The sequence below is a fragment of the Gymnodraco acuticeps genome, unplaced genomic scaffold, assembly GCF_902827175.1.
Source record: "Gymnodraco acuticeps unplaced genomic scaffold, fGymAcu1.1, whole genome shotgun sequence".
NCBI classification, from domain to species: domain Eukaryota; kingdom Metazoa; phylum Chordata; class Actinopteri; order Perciformes; family Bathydraconidae; genus Gymnodraco; species Gymnodraco acuticeps.
Genome location: NW_022991180.1, coordinates 1,934,969 through 1,957,236, shown reverse-complemented (window position 1 = coordinate 1,957,236; position 22,268 = coordinate 1,934,969). Strand labels below are relative to the sequence as shown.

Here is a 22,268-nt window from a genome sequence, read left to right as displayed (position 1 = left end):
CTGCCACATCACACTCTCTGGCAACCCCTTTCTGCCCTACAGTCATACAAACACATAAACATACATGCAAGCACACACACTTGCTCACAAACAAGCACACCCTGCAAGTCCCCTCATTCTCTCCTCTTAACATATGTGACATGTCCCCTGCCGACATGCCATTGGATTAGGAGGCTTTGATTGACAGGCGCTCTTCTGTAGTGACAGCTACTGCTGCTGGGCCTAAAGGCGGACGGAGGGATGGGGAGAGAGGGTGGCAACGGGAGGGAGAGGCTGAACAGATGAGTGACGTTGAGGTGCGTCCGTCACTTATCTCTGCTTGGCTCTGACCTCCCTCCCTCCCTTCTCTCTGACTAAACCTCAGCCCTCCAATCCACTCCACACCTCCCCTCTTCCCCTCTCCTGCTCGGTTTATGAGAGACCTTTAATTCATGACTTTGTCATGGAGCGTTAATCCACAGGCTGCTGTGACCTGCTAGCTGTCGGATTCCGGCTAAAATGAACCTTTTCTAGCCGTCAAGCTGTCATATAGGGGGGGCAGGTGGGAGATGTGTTTTGACAGGAGGCATGTGTGTGAGCACACACTTGCCCGTTCGCTTTAGCACATTTTATTAAGCCTCACTACTGGTGGTTTGTTAACGAGAAAGCACGAGGCATTTGTGAAGGGGGCAAAAAGCAAACATTTAGAGTTGGTCCAGTGAACATGCAAAGTCCCCCCGTCAGATATGACCTGTAGCCTGTAGTGGCTGAAAAAAAAGGTTAGATAAGAATTCATATTTCATATATCTTATGTCAAAAAAATCTTGGAATGATAAACTAAATTAATTCTAAATTGTGGTATTGTAACTTGTAAATGATTTATGATAAGTCTTACAAAGACAAATATGTTGTATTGAGACATTGGTAATCCTAAAAAGAGAGTCATTTAACTTCAGGTACTTATTGTCTGCCTTATATGCATTCTGGGTGTAAAGAAGGAGGCAGCTTTTATTGTTTTTTATTTCCTTAATTTTTTTATTCTCAATACATTTGCCAATTTTCTTGTTTTGTCCAACTTATATTTGAAAACTAAAAATGAAACAAAGTCTCACAGTTTATAAGGAATAAGCAAATGTTTGGCATTTTTGCTTACAAAATATATTTTTTAATGTATTAGTAAAAATAGTAGCCAATAAAGTTTAAATCGAGTAATTTACTGTCAGATTAGATAAATGATTGAACTCCTAAAACATCATTTTTAGAGTCATGAAATCTAATAATACCACAGATGTATGACTTTAGTATAATAATCTAACTATTTCATACATTTATCTAAATGAGTCTTTACCAATCTCTGGTATACAGCAAGACTTAAATCCATTTGACAGATCTAGTCGAGATGCTTAGCTCAGATTGAATTCCATCAGATTTGATTTGAAGTCTTCTTCTTCAGAGGGTCCACATTCACCTCATAGCTATTAGCAGCCGGGACGCTCTCGATTATGCCAGGGTGGATTTGCTGAATGAGTGGGCTATTTTTAATTCGATTTGCGTTGTGATCAAATGGTAGTTTAGCGCTTTAGAGTGGGGCTCGCCTGCAGAGGAGCTTAGATAAATGGAAATGTTTAATCAATTTAACACTTATTTTTGATGGACAGGTGGAGAAAAACATGTTAAAGAATGTGTCAATGTCTGTATCGGTCTTAATGCTGTGGAGGTTAACAAAAGAGTACACATTGGTCTGCTTTCTTTTTTGTACTTAGTAATATACATTTTTAAAACTGAGATACTGAAACAGATATTAAAGGTCACCTATTATACTGTTTTTCCTCAATATATTACAGGTCTCAGATATATACAAAACATGTCTCTGAAGTGTTTGGCTCCAAACACCAAACAGATCATTGCAGCATCCCATAATCCCCTCTGTTTCAGCCCTGTTTCCAAAGTGCTGATTCTTTGTCTGTTACTTTAGAGGAAAATAAGGAGCCCCTCCCCACGCCCCTCTGATACCTCATTCACACCAACGGTGTTTCAGGGCCGGTTCAGAGCTGGAGCTTGAAAAGCACCGGGTTTTCCTGTTCACACCGCAGCGGAGCAGCCTCTTAGCTCCGGAATCCGGTTCGTTTCAAGCACCAAAAAATTGTCCGGCCAGAGCAAAAGCACCACATACGTCACGCTTACGTCGAGGCAGGGGCAGGGGCAGGGGCAGGGGCAGGGGCAGGGGCAGGGGCAGGGGCAGGGGCAGGGGCAGGGGCAGGGGCAGGGGCAGGGGCAGGGGCAGGGGCAGGGGCAGGGGCAGGGGCGGGATCAACTCCTGAACAACAACAAAAAGCCCGCGTTTTATCCAGTTTGTACAACGATGGAGAAACTTAACAAGAGTTTCAGAGTTTCAGCCATAGACTGTATAAAGCAGGCATATTCAAATGGCGGCCCGCGGGCCAGATGCGGCCCACAACCAACTCCCGAGTGGCCCAGCCTACCGTGGCCAAATTCCTACACTAGTACAGACCATGAACGCAACACTCCGCTTTGCATAGAAACCACCAAACCACAATGCAACACGTTTTTTGAAAGTACATCTAGTGGTGCTAGTAACGGTGGTCCTATGATAGCAACTCTAAAACATGTCTCTCTCAACTCTGAAGCGTAAACAGAGACAAAACGGTCATTGATCTTGTGGAGCAGATGCGCGTCAAGTCAAGCTGGACCGACTTGAGTACGGGTCGGATGCTGCATTTTCCGACGCTCCGCAAACACATCACATCCCCGGCACAAATCACGGATGTGATGACAGATTTCATTGCGAGGTTGAAACTTTGCCGGTTGATTGGATGGACTTGCTCTGCCCACAGAGGTGATGGGCTTTGCCAGAGACCGCTTCACTGTTGCAATAGAGGGGGACGTATCAACCAGAGCAAAGGAAGTGGTCCCCTGCATCGACGAGGGGAAATTTACACTGGAACTTATTGACATGCATTCATCCGTAACCATGGCACAAGAGCAGCGCACTAACGGGCGGCCAGCGAAGTTTTGGAGTGATGTAAAAAAACAGCAGTTCCCTAACGTTCAGAAAGTAGCGATCTGTGTGCTCAGTATGTTTGGATCAACATACACATGTGAATCAAGCTTTTCACACATGAACTCAATAAAAAGTACCACTCGTGAGTCGTTGACTGACAGCAGTCTTGGATTGCATTGACATCCTATGAGCCAAAAATCACTGCTCTTGTTCAAAACAAAAAATGTCACTTCTCCCATTGAGAAAGTCAGCGATGACAAATCACAAATGAGGTGATAGTAAGCACCTAGTTTACTATAGTAGACGTGTAGTATTCATTCATATGTTAGTTACCCTTATCCCGTGTTAGGGTTTGTGCACTGAAGGGTTTGACAGTTCTTTTTGTATTCATTTAAATGCACTTTGTAATGTGTCTGGGTCAAATGTGACCAAAACGTATGATTTTTTTGTTATTACTTGAAAAGTGAAAAAATAGTAGGCCTATTGCTAGAGTACTACCTCTTTGTGTTACATTGGAGCTCTTTAACTGTTTGTTAATGCACTTTTTGATGTGCATGTATGTATCCAATTTTATTTTGTATGTGAGGACATTTATTAAGACTTCTATTATTGTATTCAGTTAAATGCACTTTGTGATGTGCCTGGTTCAAAAAAACATAACCTGAATATTTGACTTCTAAAGCAAACAAATGTAATGCTACAACTGTGCACTTTTTTTTTCCCGAATGCACTTTGAGATGCCTCAGATTCTGTTACATTAATGCAAATTTGTTGTGTTTTTATGCACTTTTTGACGTACCTTTGTTAGATGAACAATGAATACAAATGGAATGTTTTTCATCGCAGTAATATGTGTTGGTTTAAAATGTGTCATTACCCGCTTTTGACAGGCCGCTGAATGTCTGGCCCAGCTGAATTTTGTAGTTATAAAATCTGGCCCAACTGAATGTGTAATTGAATAGCCCTGGTATAAAGGTTTCTGCTCATGGTGAAGCAACGTGTCTACGTGTTAAGGTGGAACCTGAGCATTCACGTTGATCACCTCTCATTATAACTCATTATAAATCTATAAAACTATAAATATTAAACTTTACTTCACGTGTTCATTTGAGAACAGCTGTTACATACCTGGGTGAAGGTTACAGTTCATTTAAATGAAAGATACAACGTTACTCCACACTCATGGTTCAGTCCACCTTAAGAAATAAGACCGACCTCGGAAGCAGTTGTGTTTTAAAAAAACCTTTATTGACACGAGTACACTTTTTTATAAGAATATAACTAAACCACAGAAATGACTCCGGAAAAGCTGCAGATAGAGCCATAAGAAATAAATGCAACTGATTTCATCCGGGCGGTTTGGCTTTATGAAGCAGGCACGCAAACGGTTACGTCATGACGCAACCGATGACGCAACGACGCATTACCAGTCGGACTCTGGGCGGTGTGAAAAGAGCTAAACCGAAGAACTGGTTCTGAACCTGAAAAGCTCTAGCACGGAGCTTGAACCGGAGTTGCGTTGGTGTGAATGAGGTATGAGAGATATGTGGTTAAAAAGAACACAATGGTGCTCTAGGAGGAGATTCAGGTGATAAGGTGGGTGGTGGTTACCTTGGTTGGTGATTGGCTAATTGTCACACAAGCCAAAACATCGTTATGACATCATAAAGTGGCCAAAATCTGATCAGCTCATTTTCAGACAGGTTTTTATATAAATGGATCAGGACAAAAAGAGAGAGAATCTTTTTTCCTGAAACTTTCAGAACCTCTTTACACAGAGGGGACACATGTAGAAGAGACATGAAAAAGTGGATTTTGCATGATATGTCCCCTTTAACACATTGGAAAGGTCACATTTGAAACTTACGGACAGTACTTGGTTATTGAGATGCTTGTCCTTCCTCTCCTCATTCTGAGCTGAACTGTGTTGTTCCATGTTCGACCGTCAGACTCCCTGCTGTGTTGTGTTTGTTTTTGGATAGAAAAAGGGAGTGTAAAGGAGGGCAGAGTTCTCCCTGAGCAGCCTGTGTGTTTGTGTAAAAGACCAGTGTATCATGCTGGGCCATGATCCCTCATGTAGACGTATCTTCATTTATGTTTAGAAAGTCAATATTGACATACTAACGTCTAAAGGATAACATTCAATAAAAGTAGCTTACATTCCATATGCTCCACTAGTTGTACTATCATTGTTTATCAGGAACATTATATGCTTATCTTGCCTTTTGTTTTTAACCCTAGCACTAGTACATTTAAGAATGACATGTTTTTATGGAATAAAAGGCCGTCTGCTGACAGCTCTGTTAGACTGTTATTATACAGTGTGCCCCATGAGTGTCAGCCAGGTCAGAAAGTGTGCTGTGAGTCTGTGTATCTGTTTTTTTCTTTATCCTTGATATGTCGGATGGTTGGATGTGTTGATGATGATCGTAGTCCTCTAAGAAATGTTGAGAGAGAGCAGGAGACAGATAGAGAGGACGTTGGCTGACTGCCCTCCCTCGGGGGGCCGGTGGCGGGACTGAGGAAAGACGCTCTGTCTGCTCTCGTCAGGGTTTGGCCAGCACTCGGCCACATGTCACTCGTGGCCCGTCTAACACACAAACACATGCTTCTCACTCTGTCTCACATCACCCTTCCTCTCAGATCACCCTCTGTCTCCCACCAGTGACCCGACCCAGGCAGAAAGCGAGAGATGAACAGAGAGACTCGGTTATTCATCATCAGCGGGGACTGAGGCCAAGGAAAAGCACAGCAAGGACACACATTAAACTCAACTTTTGGAGGCAGTCAGGGTTTGAGAACAAGGCAATAGAGAACAATGTTTTAGTTTGTATTAGTTAAATAATAGGAATCTAGGAAGCATACATTTGATTTAGTAGATTTACAGCAATGTGTTGCCTGATAATTTATGTTAATGCATGCAGGCAACACATGGACACCAGGGGCTTTGGCACATGTTAAACATCTGATGCATAGAGCTTGCATAATTATAAGGACAAAGAAAACTTAAATGGTCTTTTATCAATGCGTCAAAGCATTGTGTATAGACAGTCATGTTTGTCTGTATGGCTTCTGTTGTCTCCCAGTGCTTACCTTAAGTCTGGTTACCAAAAATAGATCAGTTTTGGTAAAAGACTCGGTCATTGTTCCTCCATCATTTTTTCTGAATGCGCCAAAGTTTGGTTTATCAATAATGTCCTTGTTTTAAGTTAATGATACTCAAACTAGGGCTGTGCGATTATGGCAAAAATCATAATCACGATTATTTTGGTCAATAATTGATATCACGATTATTAAAAACGATTATCCATTTACTTTGAAAACATCCATTTATTGAAAAAAATAATATGGAACAATATGTTTTTAACAGTTGATTACCCTGAACTTTAATTCAACTGAAAAACCAATACAAATTAAAAATTAAATAAAAAGATTAAATAATAAAAAAAAAAAAAAAAAAATCGTTTTATTTTTTATTAAAATACGATTAATTGCACAGCCCTAACTCAAACTGTGCTTTGGAACATGTATTCTTCCCCACATTCAACAAGCAGATGTCACGCATCAAGGTGTAATTTATGTAGAAATCAGCCTGTAATGTATGACATGTCATGTAAAGGCTGTATGTGGTTCTTCATTATACAAAATGATCAAACTTCAAACCCTGAGAACACATATTTACCAAGGCTGTTCTGCATTCATCACTCAGAAAGAAGTGTTTTGCTTCCTTCCGGAAACATGTTAAACTTCAGAGCTTTGATGAAGATTGTTTGAGAAATGTCATCACAGTTCGTGCGGCAGCCCAGGGGAGAAACACCAGAAGAGAAATCTAACTTTCATCATAATTCAAGCAAACTCGCTGCATTAATTCTCTGCCATGCCATTAGCTGTGTTTTTAGATTTGTATTTTCATACACATCCGAGGGTGCTGCTGAGTGGTAATGGTTGTGGCACCACGTGTGTGGCTGTGGGTGGGGGGGGTAGGCCTTGCGGTCTCAGCGCTGATGGTGGCGTAGTGGTGGCATTTGTCAGCTTGCTTCTTCCGCTTGGTTTCCAGATTGACGTCTTGTTTCTTGGCCCTGTTCGGTGGCGGGCTAAAGGTTCCCCGCTGAAAAGGTCAGACACTTACTACAGTTTGCTTAACAGCATGTAACAGTTCCTCCGAGGGGGGAGCAGCACACAACACAACAGGCCACCGCCACAGGATACACTGCCAGGCTCGTCACTTGTACACGCGTGTCTGTGAAGAGTTACGGTTTTGCTTTCTTGTGTTGATTTTAGTGGATGTTTTTGTGAAGATACATTTTTAAATACATATACAATATTTATAAAGTAACCCAATTCAAGACATTTTCTTCCCTTTCCCCCCAAAAGTCCTAAGGTGATTCCAAATCTACACCTTTACATTTTTTATGATTTTGGCTGTGTGAAATGATATGTTCCTTTAAATGTTACTTATATTTAGTAACTCAAATGCAGCATTCACTGAAAATGAGTACAATAACAGGAGCTTAACTTATCTGAGTTCAAATGCACATTTATTTAAAAATGAACCTACAGTCATCCACTCACTGTGGAGGTGGCTTTTCAAAATGTTTTTAGTGTGTAAGTTGTGGAGCTTTTTAGAGCATATTTCCTCTCTGTGTTCATGAACATACATTCATTTAAACTGTTTATAGTATTGCCTTAAACAGGGTTAATATGTCTGTATGTTTTGTGTGTGTTTTGAATGTGTACAGACCCTGGCTATTAACCGAGGGGAGAGTCTGAAGATTTTGACAGTGAAGGTGAACATTCCCGACAGGGTGAAGAATGATTTCACGAGGTGGTGCATCGACAACAGGTCAGAAACACAAACGGCACAACACTCTGACAAGCATGCACTTACACACATGCACACACAATATGCTGAAATGCTGTAGAAATACTGAAGATGAAACTACCTCCAACCAGACATCTATGAAGGCTGCTAACTTATATGTTTTTAGATACAATTGAGTACCTCAGCGAAATAGTGAGTGTAATGCTTGATCATTTAGTTTACATTTTCTCGATTTTAGCATTTTTGCACTGGTAACTACACTACTGCTCATTGTGACTACATGAAATAAGTGAAACATTTAAGCAGGGCTATGCTGACATACGGGTCCTCAGTGAACTTATTTTGTACAGATAGAGGTTGAATAATGAAATAGAAATCACACTTACTATTTAATCAGGCTGTGATATGAATGGTCTGTACATTTAACACTAAAACTTAAATCCTTGCTTGAAAATATAATACAATCTATTTTATATGTGTTGGTTATAGAATAGAATTGGGAAGGATGAAACCCTCTTTAATGGTCACACATGCAGAGCAAACAGCGCACACAGTGACATTTGGACTCTGCATTTAACCCATCACCAGGAGTCTAGTACTAGGAGCAGTGGGCAGCTATTGCACAGCGCCCGGGGAGTGAGGGGGGAAGGGGGGTGTACGGTGCCTTGCTCAAGGGCACTACGGCAGGGCAGGAGGTGAACTCTCTCCATATTTAGGTCTGGTCGGGGACTTGAACCGGCGACCCTACGGCTCACAGTCCCTACTGACTGAGCCACTGCCGGACTCCTATGGGATCTTACTTATGGGATTTGGAAACATATTTTAACCCTGAGAGGGAGGTAGTTGATTTACAGATTAGAGGATGTCACAATGACTTATTTATATTGCATTTATTAACTCTTAAAAAACCGTTTGTTCCACTGATTTATTGCAGGTGGAAACCGAAAACGTTTGCTAGAGAAGAGCATTGGGCGATCGTCAGGAGTGCGATTGATGACTCTTACAAAAGGCTTATTCTGCCCTTCCTAACTAGAAATTACAGGTATTTGAAGTGTTACTTTTAATGTGTGTTTATGCTTTTTAGAGGGTTTTTTATTTTTTGATAACTGTGTCCCCTGTCTGTCTCCCCAACCCCATCCTTACTTTGACTTTTTCTATATTTGTCTTCTTTCTCTCTCAAAACAATCTTTCTTTTTTCACCTCTTTTGCAAAACATATTTTCTTCGGCTCCTCGGCCAATGTTTACCCCTATCCCCATCCCTCTCTGTCTTTCCTGCTTCGCCTCTCTTTAGGACTAAGCTGTCAAGTGCAGCAGAGAAGGAGTCGATCGCCATGTTTGTGAGTAACCTCCGGCGCTGCCTGTTGGTGGGTCCAGTCCGCGGCTGTGTCATCTTGGGGGTGGACCCTGGCTTTAGACATGGCTGTAAGCTGGCAGTTCTCTCCCCCACGGGTAAGTGACCACTAAATATATATTACTACCTACTTTTGCCTCCAAAGCAGTTTGATCTCTCTTTCTCATAACAACATACCTATCTCCCATGACCATCGTCTTTATTACACTGTTTTTATAAAGCTGTGGGCATCACAGGGCATAACATCCTGGGATGGCAGCTGTGTCTGAGAGGCTGTCAGATTGGATGATTCATGTTGATCCATTGTGGTCGACAGCAAACACAGGTGTATCCTGTGCCTCTGGTTTGATCTGGGGTGAAAGAGTTATATAAAGTGCAGCTCAATGAGATCATGGGCTTGAGATATGTTCCACTAACACAAATTAAGCTCTACTACTTTCTCCTAATTAGTGTTCTCTTCCATTCATACATTGGTTGTTGATGCATTCAATCACACACACACTGCTATCGTTTTACACCAACAGTATATTTCTGTAATTGTAGTCACATATTCAAGGATGATCTACTCTAGGAGTACTCAAACTTTTTTGTTAAAGGTCCACTTGTGAATTTTATACAAGGTCAATGGTCCGGATCAATGCCAGTAAAGTAAAAGGAAATTAAGAAGCAGTTTCGGCGTGCTATGCATGGGACCCCCTTAAGGGGGTTTCCCGACATGTCGTTGCAGTAAATTAAAGGGTCTTTCATGTTGTCGTTGCTGTGGACCCTCTTAATCTTTTTTTTTTTTTTTAAATGTTTACGTTTATTCTGGTTTGTTTTGTGTTTGTATCTTTTATTTTAAATTTATTTATTTATGTTATGTTTTGTGAGCTGAGCTGTGTGGTTTTATATTGTATGTATCTCTCTGTACAGCACTTTGGTCAGGAGGTTTTAAAGTGCTATATAAATAAAGTTGGATTGGATTGGATTAATCTACTTTATTTGGGGGCCCCCTTCTGGACCAAGCACTTGCCTGTCGGTAAACGGCGCCCCTGTATACACATACACATTCAATACATACATAGAGTGTGATGGCTTGAACTAGTGGGAGAAATGGCACTGTTTGTCTGTAGCCAATCCCTTGAACCTCGGCAAAAATGGCATGAGAAGCATTAGAAAGTCAAGGTAAACTTGCGGTTAACTTAAATGCATGTCACGCTCGCGCACACAAGTAAATATATATGCACGTTCATTCTCAGAACGCGTCAGACACAAGAAAATATACATTAAAGGGGAGCTATCATGCAAAATGCACTTTGTGATGTCTTTTATACATAAGTATGTGTCCCCGGTGTGATGGGGAACTCACGCAGCGTCAGAAAATAAAACCCTCTCTCTTTTCCTCCGTACCCAAATCTTTTAAAAACAGGGATACAACGAGCAGATAGAGATTTGCTGCCGATCTGACGTCAAATCGGCAGCGGACCCACAGAAAGTTGCTATCAGAAACAATGCCTGACGTGTTTTGGACGTAATCTCGTCTTTGTTTACATTAGCCAGCCTCGCTAACACTCAGTAACCTGTACTGGAGAGCCCATGTGTTTAAAAAGCAGGAAATCAAAAAGGAACTCACCCTGTGATAAACCCGCAAGAGAAAAAGCATTTGAGCTCCATACTGTTTAAGAAATAATCCATGATGTGGTTTAGAACAGGATGGCATTTTATCACAACAGAATTTAACTTTATCTCTGGTAGAATTCTGATCAGGCATTAGCCCCGCCTCCTCTTTTCTTTTTTTTCAAGCTAAGGACCCAACATCCGGTGTTTCTTCACAGACATGTTTTGTATAGTTAAGACCCTACAATATATTTTTTCCAATATAGCATAATAGGTCCACTTTAATTTACATCAGAATCAGAATTGTCTTTTTTGAATAATTTTTTTTTGTTTTATAATTTTTATTTTTTATTTTTTATAATAGGACACAGGGTTCGGTCCGGATTGATTTACAGTTCGGTCCGGATCCGGACCTTGGTCCGGAGTTTGAGAAGCCCTGATCTACTCTATCACTATATGCAAACTAAACTGCCATCGTACATTCATGGCTAACAGTGTGAGTGTGCATGTGCACGCTAGAGACTAGATGCCAGTTGGCATGACCCTGGTGGGTGGACTTTGTGTTAGCGTGCGTATGTCTACGTCTGTTTTTGTGGTTCTGCTTTAATATACAGTGTGTCTCAGTGGGTGTGGCCTCACACTGCGCTAGGGTAGGTCCCTCCCTCTGGGTGACTGATTATGTGGCTACAAGTCACGCTGACAAATTGCCCCACAGGGACATTAAAGTTTTTGAATCTTGACACTTACAACAGACAGACACAGGTATAGGAACCACAGGAGTGCTCACATGACTTCTATTCAGAGCTACACTTCTACTCTGAGATGTTGTGTTCATAACATATTTGATTTGGTTAGGATAATGCTGCTTTGTTTGAAAGCATACAGTGGGGAGACATTCTCTTATAATATACAAGTTATTACTTTAAGGCAAGGCACGTTTATTTATATAGCACTTTTCAACACAAGGCAATTCAAAGTGCTTTACAAAAATGAAAGACATTAAGAAAATAGCATTTAAAAACAGTCATTAAAAAGCAAAGATAATAAAAGAAACATTAAAAGAAAAAAGTACATGGATAAAAGTTACAGTGCAGTCTAAGATATGAATAGTTCAATTAAAAGCAGCGGCAAAAAGAAAAGTCTTCAGCCTGGATTTAAAAGTAGTCAGAGTTGCAGCGGACCTGCAGGTTTCTGGGAGTTTGTTCCAGATATTTGGAGCATAATAACTGAACGCTGCTTCTCCATGTTTAGTTCTGACTCTGGGGACAGAAAGCTGACCAGTCCCTGAAGACCTGAGAGATCTGGATGGTTCATAATTTAGCAGGAGGTCAGAAATGTATTTTGGGCCTAAACCATTCAGTGCTTTATAAACCAGCAGCAGTATTTTGAAATCTATTCTTTGACACACAGGAAGCCAGTGTAAAGACTTCAGAACAGGAGTGATGTGATCCACTTTCTGTTAGTGAGGACTCGAGCAGCGGCGTTCTGAATTAGCTGCAGCTTCCTAATAGATTTTTTAGTGAGACCTGTGAAGACACCATTGCAGTAGTCGAGTCTACTGAAGATAAAAGAATGGACAAGTTTTTCCAAATCCTGCTGTGACATTAGTCTTTTAATCCTAGATATATTCTTTAGGTGATAGTAGGCTGATTTAGTAACTGTTTTAATGTGACTGTTGAAACTCAGGTCAGAGTCCATGACTACACCTAGATTTCTGGCTTTATCTGTTGTTTTGAACATTGCAGACTGAAGCTCAGCGCTAACTTTTATACGTTCTGCCTTGGCTCCAAAAACCATTACCTCAGTTTTATCTTTGTTTAATTGGAGAAAGTTCTGACACATCCAGTCATTGATTTGTTCAATGCACTTACTCAGTGCTTTAACTGGAGAATAGTCTCCTGGTGAAATGGTTACATACATTTGGGTGTCATCCGCATAGCTATGGTAACTTATTTAGTTGTTTTTCATTATCTGAGCCAGTGGTAGCCCCCTCTAGTCATAATATGCATTTATCATCAACATTGAATTTTCTCTTTCCCTGTTTGCCTTCATCTCCCTGCTCTCAGGTCAGATTATCCATACTGATGTTGTCTACCTGCATAATTCAGGCCAGCAAAGAGAAGTGGACAAACTGCACCACCTAATGATGACATACAGGTACTGCTGCTTGTGTTTTAGTGGTGACTGTTACAAACATACTGTCTTAGCTGAGTTTGTGTTGTGTTGTTTAATGTTATATTGCTATAACATTCCTGTTATAGGAATGTTGTAACATTTCCATTCCATTTATGTAGCAGTAGAAATAACTCAAAATCATCCTGACTGTTTCCTGATGAATAACCTGATATTCTAAACAAGGAAAGATCATTTTGAAATGAACCTTATTTTAGAATCTGTTTACTTTTGGTGTCCTAATCCTCATTGTCCTTTTCCTCTTGTCTGTACTAGCTGTACTAATGTTGTCATTGGCAACGGGACAGCGTGTCGTGAGACTGAGTCCATCTTCGCTGACCTCATCTCTAGGCGCTGCTTTCACCCCCTGGACGTGTCTTACTGGTAAGGTCCTTCATCCAGAGCACGATTATAAACCTGCCGCAGTTACCCTGAATAAAACAAGTGGGCATGATATGCAATATCCAGGGTGTCCGCGGGGTGTTAAAAAGTATTAAAAGTTGATAAATCAATTTAGTGAAAATGAAGGCTATTAAAAAGTATTAAACGGCATTTTCCAAGGTATTACATTTTGTAGCTTGTTTTCAATAAGTATATAAATGGTCCAAAGAGGTTGTATTCTACAGTGTGCCTGAATGTAATCATTGCGTAGGTGTGTAGTGTGATTCTGTGTCGTTTATTTATGGCATCCCGTTGGGTTTGACGTCATCTATTCATATTTAATAGTTTATATTCTAAAATTCGTTTAATACAATTCTGTTTCCATGTAAATTACTGCTTTATTTAATTTGTATTGCTATTTAACTGTATTTTATTACGGTGTCAAATATTTTTTGTTTTATATTAGATTTCTTGTTTTTTTATATTTTATGTCTGCATCAAGTCAAATTCCTAGTATGTGCGAACCTACCTGGCAATAAACCTGTTTCTGATTCTGATCTGAACAGGACATCGCACGCTCACTGCTTGATAGCGCGCAAAGGTCCGTTTACGCCGGTTGTTAAACAACATCGTTATGGGGAAATGCACATTTTCTCAATATTTCTTTCTCTTTCCTAACTTGTCAAACATTTTAAAAGACGTTCAAATAACAACATCTTTTATAATAAATGATCCTTGAAATATTCCTGAGGGTAGTTTGTAAAGCCTTAATGCCAAAGTTCAGGCTGCCAAGTGTGAGAGAGGTATGAAAAGATGGGTGTAAGTGAGGTTGAGACAGTCACAATATAGAAATTCACTGATTGAATAGTGATGAGAGACCATAGCGGTTGAATAATGGAAACTAGCAGTGTGAGAGAGTAAAGGAAAGAAGTGTGGGTATGAGAGAGCTGCACACAGACAAAATCACAATGTGTCCCTCAAGCCATTACTGTCTATTAAAGCCATCTGGACTACGTTTCACTTCAGTCCAATTAAAGAGACGTTTTGTGGTCCACCTTGTGTCTGTAACCAGGCCCAGTCGACACTTCAGAGTACAACAGAACAGGACTTCGGTCCAAGCATAATAACCGCTGGCCTCTCTTCTCTTTCTGCTTAGTTCCATGTGTGTTTGTTGACTTGAAGTTAGCTTTGGGACCTCAGCCTAGAATGATTGTGAGCTGTGTGCATAAGAGAGGTTTGACAGTATCTTTGAGTTCATACACACATGCACACTTCAGAGGTCATAGCTTTGGACCACAAGTTCCATTTTCTGTCTATTTGCAGGAACATAAACGGTCAAAGTGGGGCGTTTATTCATTTAACCTTCCCTTGATTATTTTCATGACAGACATTATTTTTTCTTCTGAGCACCTCCAGAGAAGTAACATTTTACATCTTGATATAATGTTCACTTTTTCACTGGAGCTAATGGCATTTGTGCTTTCCACAAAGAGATGGAATGTTGGACTTGTGTTTGATGTGGTGCTGACTGAATGTCCTATATCACCTGATATGATGAACTATATTTTTGCAGCATATATCACATGTGTTAATGGTCTACCTTCGCCTTAATAGGGTTTGTGGAATAAAGGATTTTGTAAGAGCATGAACTTTAGAAGAGCAGAGAGATGTTATTTTGACGTTAGCCATAGAAGTATGGTTGTTGTTATCCAGATGAAATCGCCCTGCAGTCATCTGGTCTCATGCCTCACTTTAGTTTCTTTGGACCGTGTGTGATGTCGGCTCAGAAACATAGATGTTAAAGTAATGTACACACAGAGTGCTCTGGTTTCTTCTCTATCGATCCTTTGTCACATTCTCATAATTCCTGTCTTCACTCCGTTTCTCTGTTTTCTCTCTCCTTCCTTTCTTTCCATCGTCTGCCCTCTTCAGAAAAGTTTGATCTAATAAATGTAATTTTAAAGCACCCTGCAAAGTCCAAATGCTTACATCTCAGTTGGGGTTCTCCCGACAAACATCTTCATACTATAAGACCAATCCTTTTTATATCTGTTTTATTTTTACCTTAAATACAACTTTTTTTTAAACACATAGGAGTTGTACATTTTAAGCACTTTTCTCAATCTTCTGTTGCTTACATTAATAACCATAAGTATAATTTATTACTCATTTATAAAATATAAAAAGGACAGTTTTATCATGGAGGTGCTGTGTGCAGCATAAATACTTTAAAGTGGACCTATCATGCTATATTTGAATAATATATTGTAGTGTCATACCTATATAAAACATGTCTGTGAAGTTTTTTTTTCAAAATACCAAACAGATCATGCATTTTAGCCATGCCTCATTTCGCTCTATTTGCTCTTTTCCAGCCCTGTTTTTGCGCATGAAAATCACTCACCTTTCGGCGAAATTCGCCGTTTTGAATCCAAAATAGGTCGTTTGTGTGATTCATGTAGATCTGCAATAAAAATATTTTTGGGGTATGGGGGGGTCTGGGACCCGGAGTAATCTGCTGCCGTGAGCTGTTATGTGCCATCATGACACGCATGGTGTTTTTTTAAAATATATTATAATGCAGCGCGAGCTGTGTGCTCGAGTCTTCCTGCCTGTCGGCTCTGCTGCTCCGCGATGATGGTCTAGCTTCAGCAGCCACATTACCTACGGGTGCGTTCGTTAATATTAACTGTGCGGTCCGGAGTCACTGTGGTACAGACTGGACCGCTGGTGAACAGCTGTTAGAACGGGCCTCAGGTGTTCAGAGCAGAGCTCCCTGTCGGAGCTGCAGAGCGTGATGTAAACTGAAAAGTTTTTCTGTCGCAATATTATCGTTGAGCTGGCTAGCTAGCATACATTGTCACTATCTGCTAACGTTAGCTTTAGCCTTCGTTTTCAAATAGTTTTTTTTTCATAGGCTATAAACGGAGGTGGTATAAGTATAGATCTTGTACTTGAGTAAAAGTAGAAGCACTCAGATCTTGTACTAGAGTAAAAGTAGAAGTACTCAGATCATGTACTTGATTAAAAGCAGAAATACTCAGATCTTGTACTTGAGTAAAAGTAGAAGTACTCAGATCTTGTACTTGAGTAAAAGTAGAAGTACTCAGATCTTGTACTTGAGTAAAAGTAGAAGTACTCAGATCTTGTACTTGATTAAAAGCAGAAATACTCAGATCTTGTACTTGAGTAAAAGTAGTAGTACTCAGGTCTTGTACTTGAGTAAAAGTAGAAGTACCAGAGTGTAGGAATACTCTGTTAGTAAAAGTACTGCATTCAAAATGTTCCTCAAGTAAAAGTAGAAAAGTATTCTCATCAAAATATAGTGAAAGTAGCGACAGTAAAAGTAGTCGTTGTGCAGATTGGTCCATTTCAGAATAATATATATGATATGTTTTATAATGATTGATCATGAAAGTGTTCTCAAAGCTGGTAAAGGTGCAGCTAGTTTGAATGACTTTGCAGGGTAGCTGGTGGATTTACTCCAGGTGGAACTAAAGTCTGATTCAACACTTGATTAGATTTCACATCATTCATCCACATCTGTAAAGTAACTAAAGGTATTAATACATGTAGTGGAGTCAAAGTACACCATGTACCTCTGAACTGTAGAGGAGAAGAAGAACAAAGTAGCAAAACATTGAAATACTTAAATAAAGTACAAGTATCTCAAAATTGTAACCCAGTATAGTACTTGAGTTTATGAATTTAGTTACTTTACACCAGATGCCATAAAGATAGAAAGACTAAGCCTTGCACAGAGGCATGATAATAGATTTTCAAAATGCTCAACAGTGCTGCCAAAATTATAAACTGACTGCTACACAATTAAAATAAATGCTTTTATATATTTCTATTAGATGTGACTCTTTAGCGTTTCTGTTATTATTAACACTACTGCTTTAGTTGTTCTGACTGCTAAAATCCTGTTATTCCTCATTTTAAAGCCGATATTCCGTGGGGTCGGGGGCTCGGGTCCTTGTCACCTATTCCATACCTGATGAGTTTGCATCCCTGATAATACTTAGTAAGGAGGCCATAATATTTTTGACTCATGGTTGAAGTTAAGTTTCTCCAGCTCTCCCCAGGTTGGCAAAAAAATGCATCTCAAAATGCATCAGATTGATGCTTTAAAATATGGAATATTCAACATTTTCTTCCGGGGGAGCATGCCCCCGGACCCCCCTAGAACAGTGTTTCTCAAACTTTTTCATACCAAGGACCACTTAACCAATAAAAAAACACTCGCGGACCACCTAACTCCACAAATATCCCAAAACACATTGTTTTTCTAGAACAGATTATAAATCGCCTGAACATGGTACAAACAAGTGGCGACATGTGTGACGAAGGGGTTGCCCTGGGCTTTATCATGCAATAGAAAGTGAAACTTAACCTCGTTCCATTGCGGAGATATTTCCGCGAGAGTGCGGAAAACTTAAATGTATTTATTTAAAATGTGAAATGTTACCAATATACTCACGGACCACTAGGGGGCGCTCACGGACCACCAGTGGTCCGCGGACCACACTTTGAGAAGCACTGCCCTAGAGGGATAATATCCTTCTCACCTTTTTCACCCCTGACCCGTTTTCATGCCTGATTCTGTGAGAAGTCTTCTTCGCTGCTTTTGTGACAGACTACAGCACCACCTACAGGCCTGGCATATGTACTACAGCGTCTCCAGCGCTTTCGAGCGGCCGTGGCCCAACCCCCCATTCCCCTGATAGGTGGAGAGTTGCCCATATAGGCGGAGCTCCCTATTTCTGACGTCAGAAGAATTTCAAATCTGGATCAGCTCCGTTGCAGCCCCGTTTTTAGAGATTTGGGTATGGAGGAAAAGAGAGAGGGTTGTGTTTTCTGACAGTTGGTGAGTTCCCTGACACACCGGGGACACATATTCATGTATAAAAGACGTACAAAAGTGCATTTTGCATGATAGGTCCCCTTTAAGTAAATCATGTATTTGACTCATTAGTTGAATACAAAGTACATTCTATTCAATCGATAATTGAATTAATGATGGTTATTCAAGAACATATCAGAAGATTAAAAAGTATTAAAGGAGTGCAAAATATGAGCGTTCCTGGTGGACAGACATAATATGAAAGTAAGAAAAACATCAGAGAGATTCTTTTAATTTGAACATGTATGGAAGATAACCTGATGTATTGTGCAGTGATGGATGTGAAAACAGTAAAGCCTGCGTATTGGTTAATATCCTTTATGGCTTAAATTGTAAACAGCAATTCATCTTCCATACATTATCAGCTTTGGAGGTGCTAATGGTGTTGTGCGTTCCTTAAGAATGTATTTGAAGAACACATTCAGCTGCCGATAATAAATAGGTTTTTATTTATTTGAATGTATCTATGACTGCTTAAAGATCTCTTGGTGAATGTTTGTCTCCAGTTTCGACCAACACTTGCCTTGATAGATGATGTTTGGAGGGCAGGGATAGACCAGTGGCTTCAAGGAGAGACGGTTGTTGCTAACTAAGAGGGTCTTACTGAGGGTCTTACTCCCCTGCTGGCCGACCCTCAGCTGACCCTGGCCTGCCATTAGGGAAACCTCATTACCACAGCAGCAAAGATGATGGCAATGACGAAGAACAACCAAGTATCATCAGAAACAGCAAGGGGCCTTAATGCTTGCTGTGAATGTCCCCAGTACAATTAATTGACCCAGTTTCTGCTATATGTTGAGATTGTTTGTGTTTCTATATGTATGAACATGTCGTCTGACCTTATACCCGGCGAGGCTCAAACAGGCTTTGATCGACAGGTGTAGAAAGTCTTTCAGGCAGCCAGTGCACCGGCAGCTGGCTCTGTCATGCTGGTGGAAGACCACAGCGGCCTTACTCTGCACAGACAAACTATTCCTGAGATGAATACTGTCCTGCCTGCTTCGATGTATTTACCGAGTGACAGACTCTTTCCATCTTCCCCTTCCCTCCATGCTTCTTTGGCTTAACTTCACTTTTTCCTTTTTTGTTGTAAGATCCTTTCTTGAAAAGAGGCATCATGTACTTTATTTAGAGAACAGTTTGGATTTTACGAGTGTTGAACATTAGTAATACAGGAGAGTTGAAAGTATTTTTAGTGTCAGAAGTATTGAGGTATTTCATGGCTTTGCTGTATATTGCCTCCTACCCTCTTCCTTTCTCTCTCCTCTCCGCCTCGACAGCGCAGTAGTTCATTAAAGACCGCAGCCTCATCTGCACCATCTGCTTCCTGTCTCCCCTGTGAGCCTTCATTGTGTCACCCCCCCCCCCCACCACCCTTCCCCACCCGCCTCTCTCCCTCTCTGTCCTTCTGCCTCGATGCTTAGCTGGAATGACAGCCAGAAATGGCAGCCTGCGGGACATCCCTACTTGTGTGGTTTCCGTTTGTGTGTATGCAGTTTTTAGTGCCTTAGTCCTGTTTTAGTAGACTCTTCGTACTCACTGAGTCACCTCTTCCATATTTGTTTAGGAGTGTGGCTTTTTCTGCAGAAAGCCAGGCAAGGGCACACATTTGTGTACCTTTGTGTGTTAGTTGCATTTAGGGGGAAGAATAGGTGTGAATGTGTTTAAACTAGCCAGTGTGTGTTCATTTATTCAAATCTCTGTCCATGCTTTGAATACAATATATCTCACTGATGGTAATATCTTTTTAACAGAACATAGACATTGTCAGATATAAATGTCACAGTAGTGTTAACTCTATAGCATCAGAAAATGTGTCCAACTATATAAAATCCAAACGTAATGATCACAGAACCAATTCTAACAATGGATGGTTAAACTAGAGGAAACTTAGAAATAAATTACAATATCAATTGTTGACTAACAACTTTCTGTTGATGGAGTAACCTAATGAATGAATTGGTTATGTTTCCAGCATTCATTTCCAGCTGCTGTAAATTAATTATAAAACTCAAATGTAAGAAGCTTAATCTGAAGCTTTCAACTGTCGAGTCTTTTGAAAAAACGAGTTAATCAACCATAAGACATAGATTTGACATTGAGATTTGTGAGGAATGAATCCCCAGATTTGACGCATTATCCCCCAATTAGATGTATGAAAAAGTACCTTTACATGAATAACCTTGAACAAAGCCTCTATGAATGAGCAGCCTCCTGCAGGACATTATACAGCGTGAGGTATTATTTAGCTGACAAGGCTTGTGTGTCTGCGACGGCCCCCACTGGACACACATCAGGTTATCTGCCATACAGCTGCGTCCCAATCATTTGAAGACCTCCTGCTGGATGTCAGTTTGTGACATTAGTTAAGAGAACAAAACCCACATTGCTGAGAAAATGGGTGACTTCAATCCTTTATGTGTTTGGATGTAGACATGTGTGTATTTGTTAACGTCTGCTCATCGAAAGCCCATTGTTTTGTGTGTGTTTCTTAGGCTCCTTTATAGGCCAGTACTGCATGACCTTGTCTGTCATTTTGCTTTAGCACTGACTGGTAGAGCATGCAGTCTAAATCAAAGCTCAACAATGGCCGCACAGATATCAGAGTGTGTGGGTGGTTTGCAGTGTTTTGCTACGTAAAGTGCCATGTTGTCAGTCACTCTCGACGGCTGAGTGGAGTTGTGAATTTTGTCTTCCAAGGTTTAAAACCTGTATTTTGGAAAAGATCCAAGTAGCAGCAAACAGTGATGCCCTGTCCTCGGCTCCCATTCATGTACTGCCATGATCCCAAATCACCCTACAGACAACATCCCTGAAATGGGTTGGGTTCAATTCACAATAATCTCGAGCACCCATTCAAAAGTGCATTGTAAGGTGTTGACAGCCATTCTCAACTAGTGTATGTTGTTTGTCTAACTGCTCGTGTTGTCGAGTGTTTGCTTTACCTACCTCTAATTATAGAGAACATTGTTGAATTATTAAAGAAGCTCCTAACCTTCTGTGTAACATAAATGAACATTTCTGTCATCAGGTTGGTGTTTGTTGGTGTTGGCCACTTAAGCTTGTTTAACTCAACTATATTTGCTTTGACAAATTATAATTCAACTTATTAGAATAGTTTGTATTGTACAAGTTGACAGTGTTTGGCTGCAGCAAGCAGATGTTAATGATATCAGAGGTCATTATGTGGAATTAGGTTAGGGAGGTCTTTGGGCATTGGTGATGATATACACACACACACACACACACACACGCACGCGCACACACACACCCACGGTAACCACAGCTAAAGGCAAACCTAAAACAACATCCAATTTCTCGGCCACTTGCTCTGTCTCTCCCGAAGGCAGGGAGATGACCGACCCTCTTTTAATGAACAGGCAACATCTCCTTCAGGGTCAACAAGTCACTGTCCCTGTTTGCCGTTGGTGGATTACAATAAACATTCCTAAGCAATTAGTCAAAGGAACTAAGAATGATATGATTGGTCAAGACTGGCCTATTGTCAAATAACTGTTTAGTTATGCTTTACCTCTCTGAAGATACTTTGAGATAACAAAGATGCTACTGCGACAGTTCTGTATATATTTGGATAATGCAACTGTAATGACTTATTCATACACACTAAGGACATAGATTGACATTGATTTGCAATATTGTTAAAAGGTTAATATGTATACAAACATAGGCTATATGTCGTGATTTATTGGTAGAAAACAAGCAATTAAATTCAAAATCAGTCATTCACCACCCCCAAATAGCACTTCATAACCACATGAAGCTATACTTTTGTCTGATGTTGTTCTCAGTAGCCAATAAGAGTAGTTGTCCATCTCTCTTTCTAGTAGTAGTCATCCTTCTCTCCTTGACTGGTTCATACTTGAAGTTGTCCAAGAGCGATACAAGCAAGAAACAGACTCAAATAGCCACAGTGTACGCCTGCACCGACTCACAGAGAGGCTTTCTGATCTGGAGGGCGAGACCTTGACCGTCTCGCCCTCCAGATCACTCCTGGTGGGATGAGATCATTATTACTGG

General features: G+C 40.5%; 1 protein-coding gene across 1 annotated transcript in view; it reads left to right on the top strand.

Annotated features, from left to right (window-relative positions):
- srbd1 (S1 RNA binding domain 1) overlaps positions 1 to 22,268 on the top strand; it is a 53,291-nt gene that overhangs the window by 5,767 nt on the left and 25,256 nt on the right. Inside the window, 5 exon segments of the mRNA XM_034238039.1 lie at positions 7,741 to 7,844; positions 8,758 to 8,865; positions 9,116 to 9,273; positions 12,838 to 12,928; positions 13,220 to 13,327. Of these exon segments, the coding sequence (XP_034093930.1) occupies positions 7,741 to 7,844; positions 8,758 to 8,865; positions 9,116 to 9,273; positions 12,838 to 12,928; positions 13,220 to 13,327 (569 nt within the window).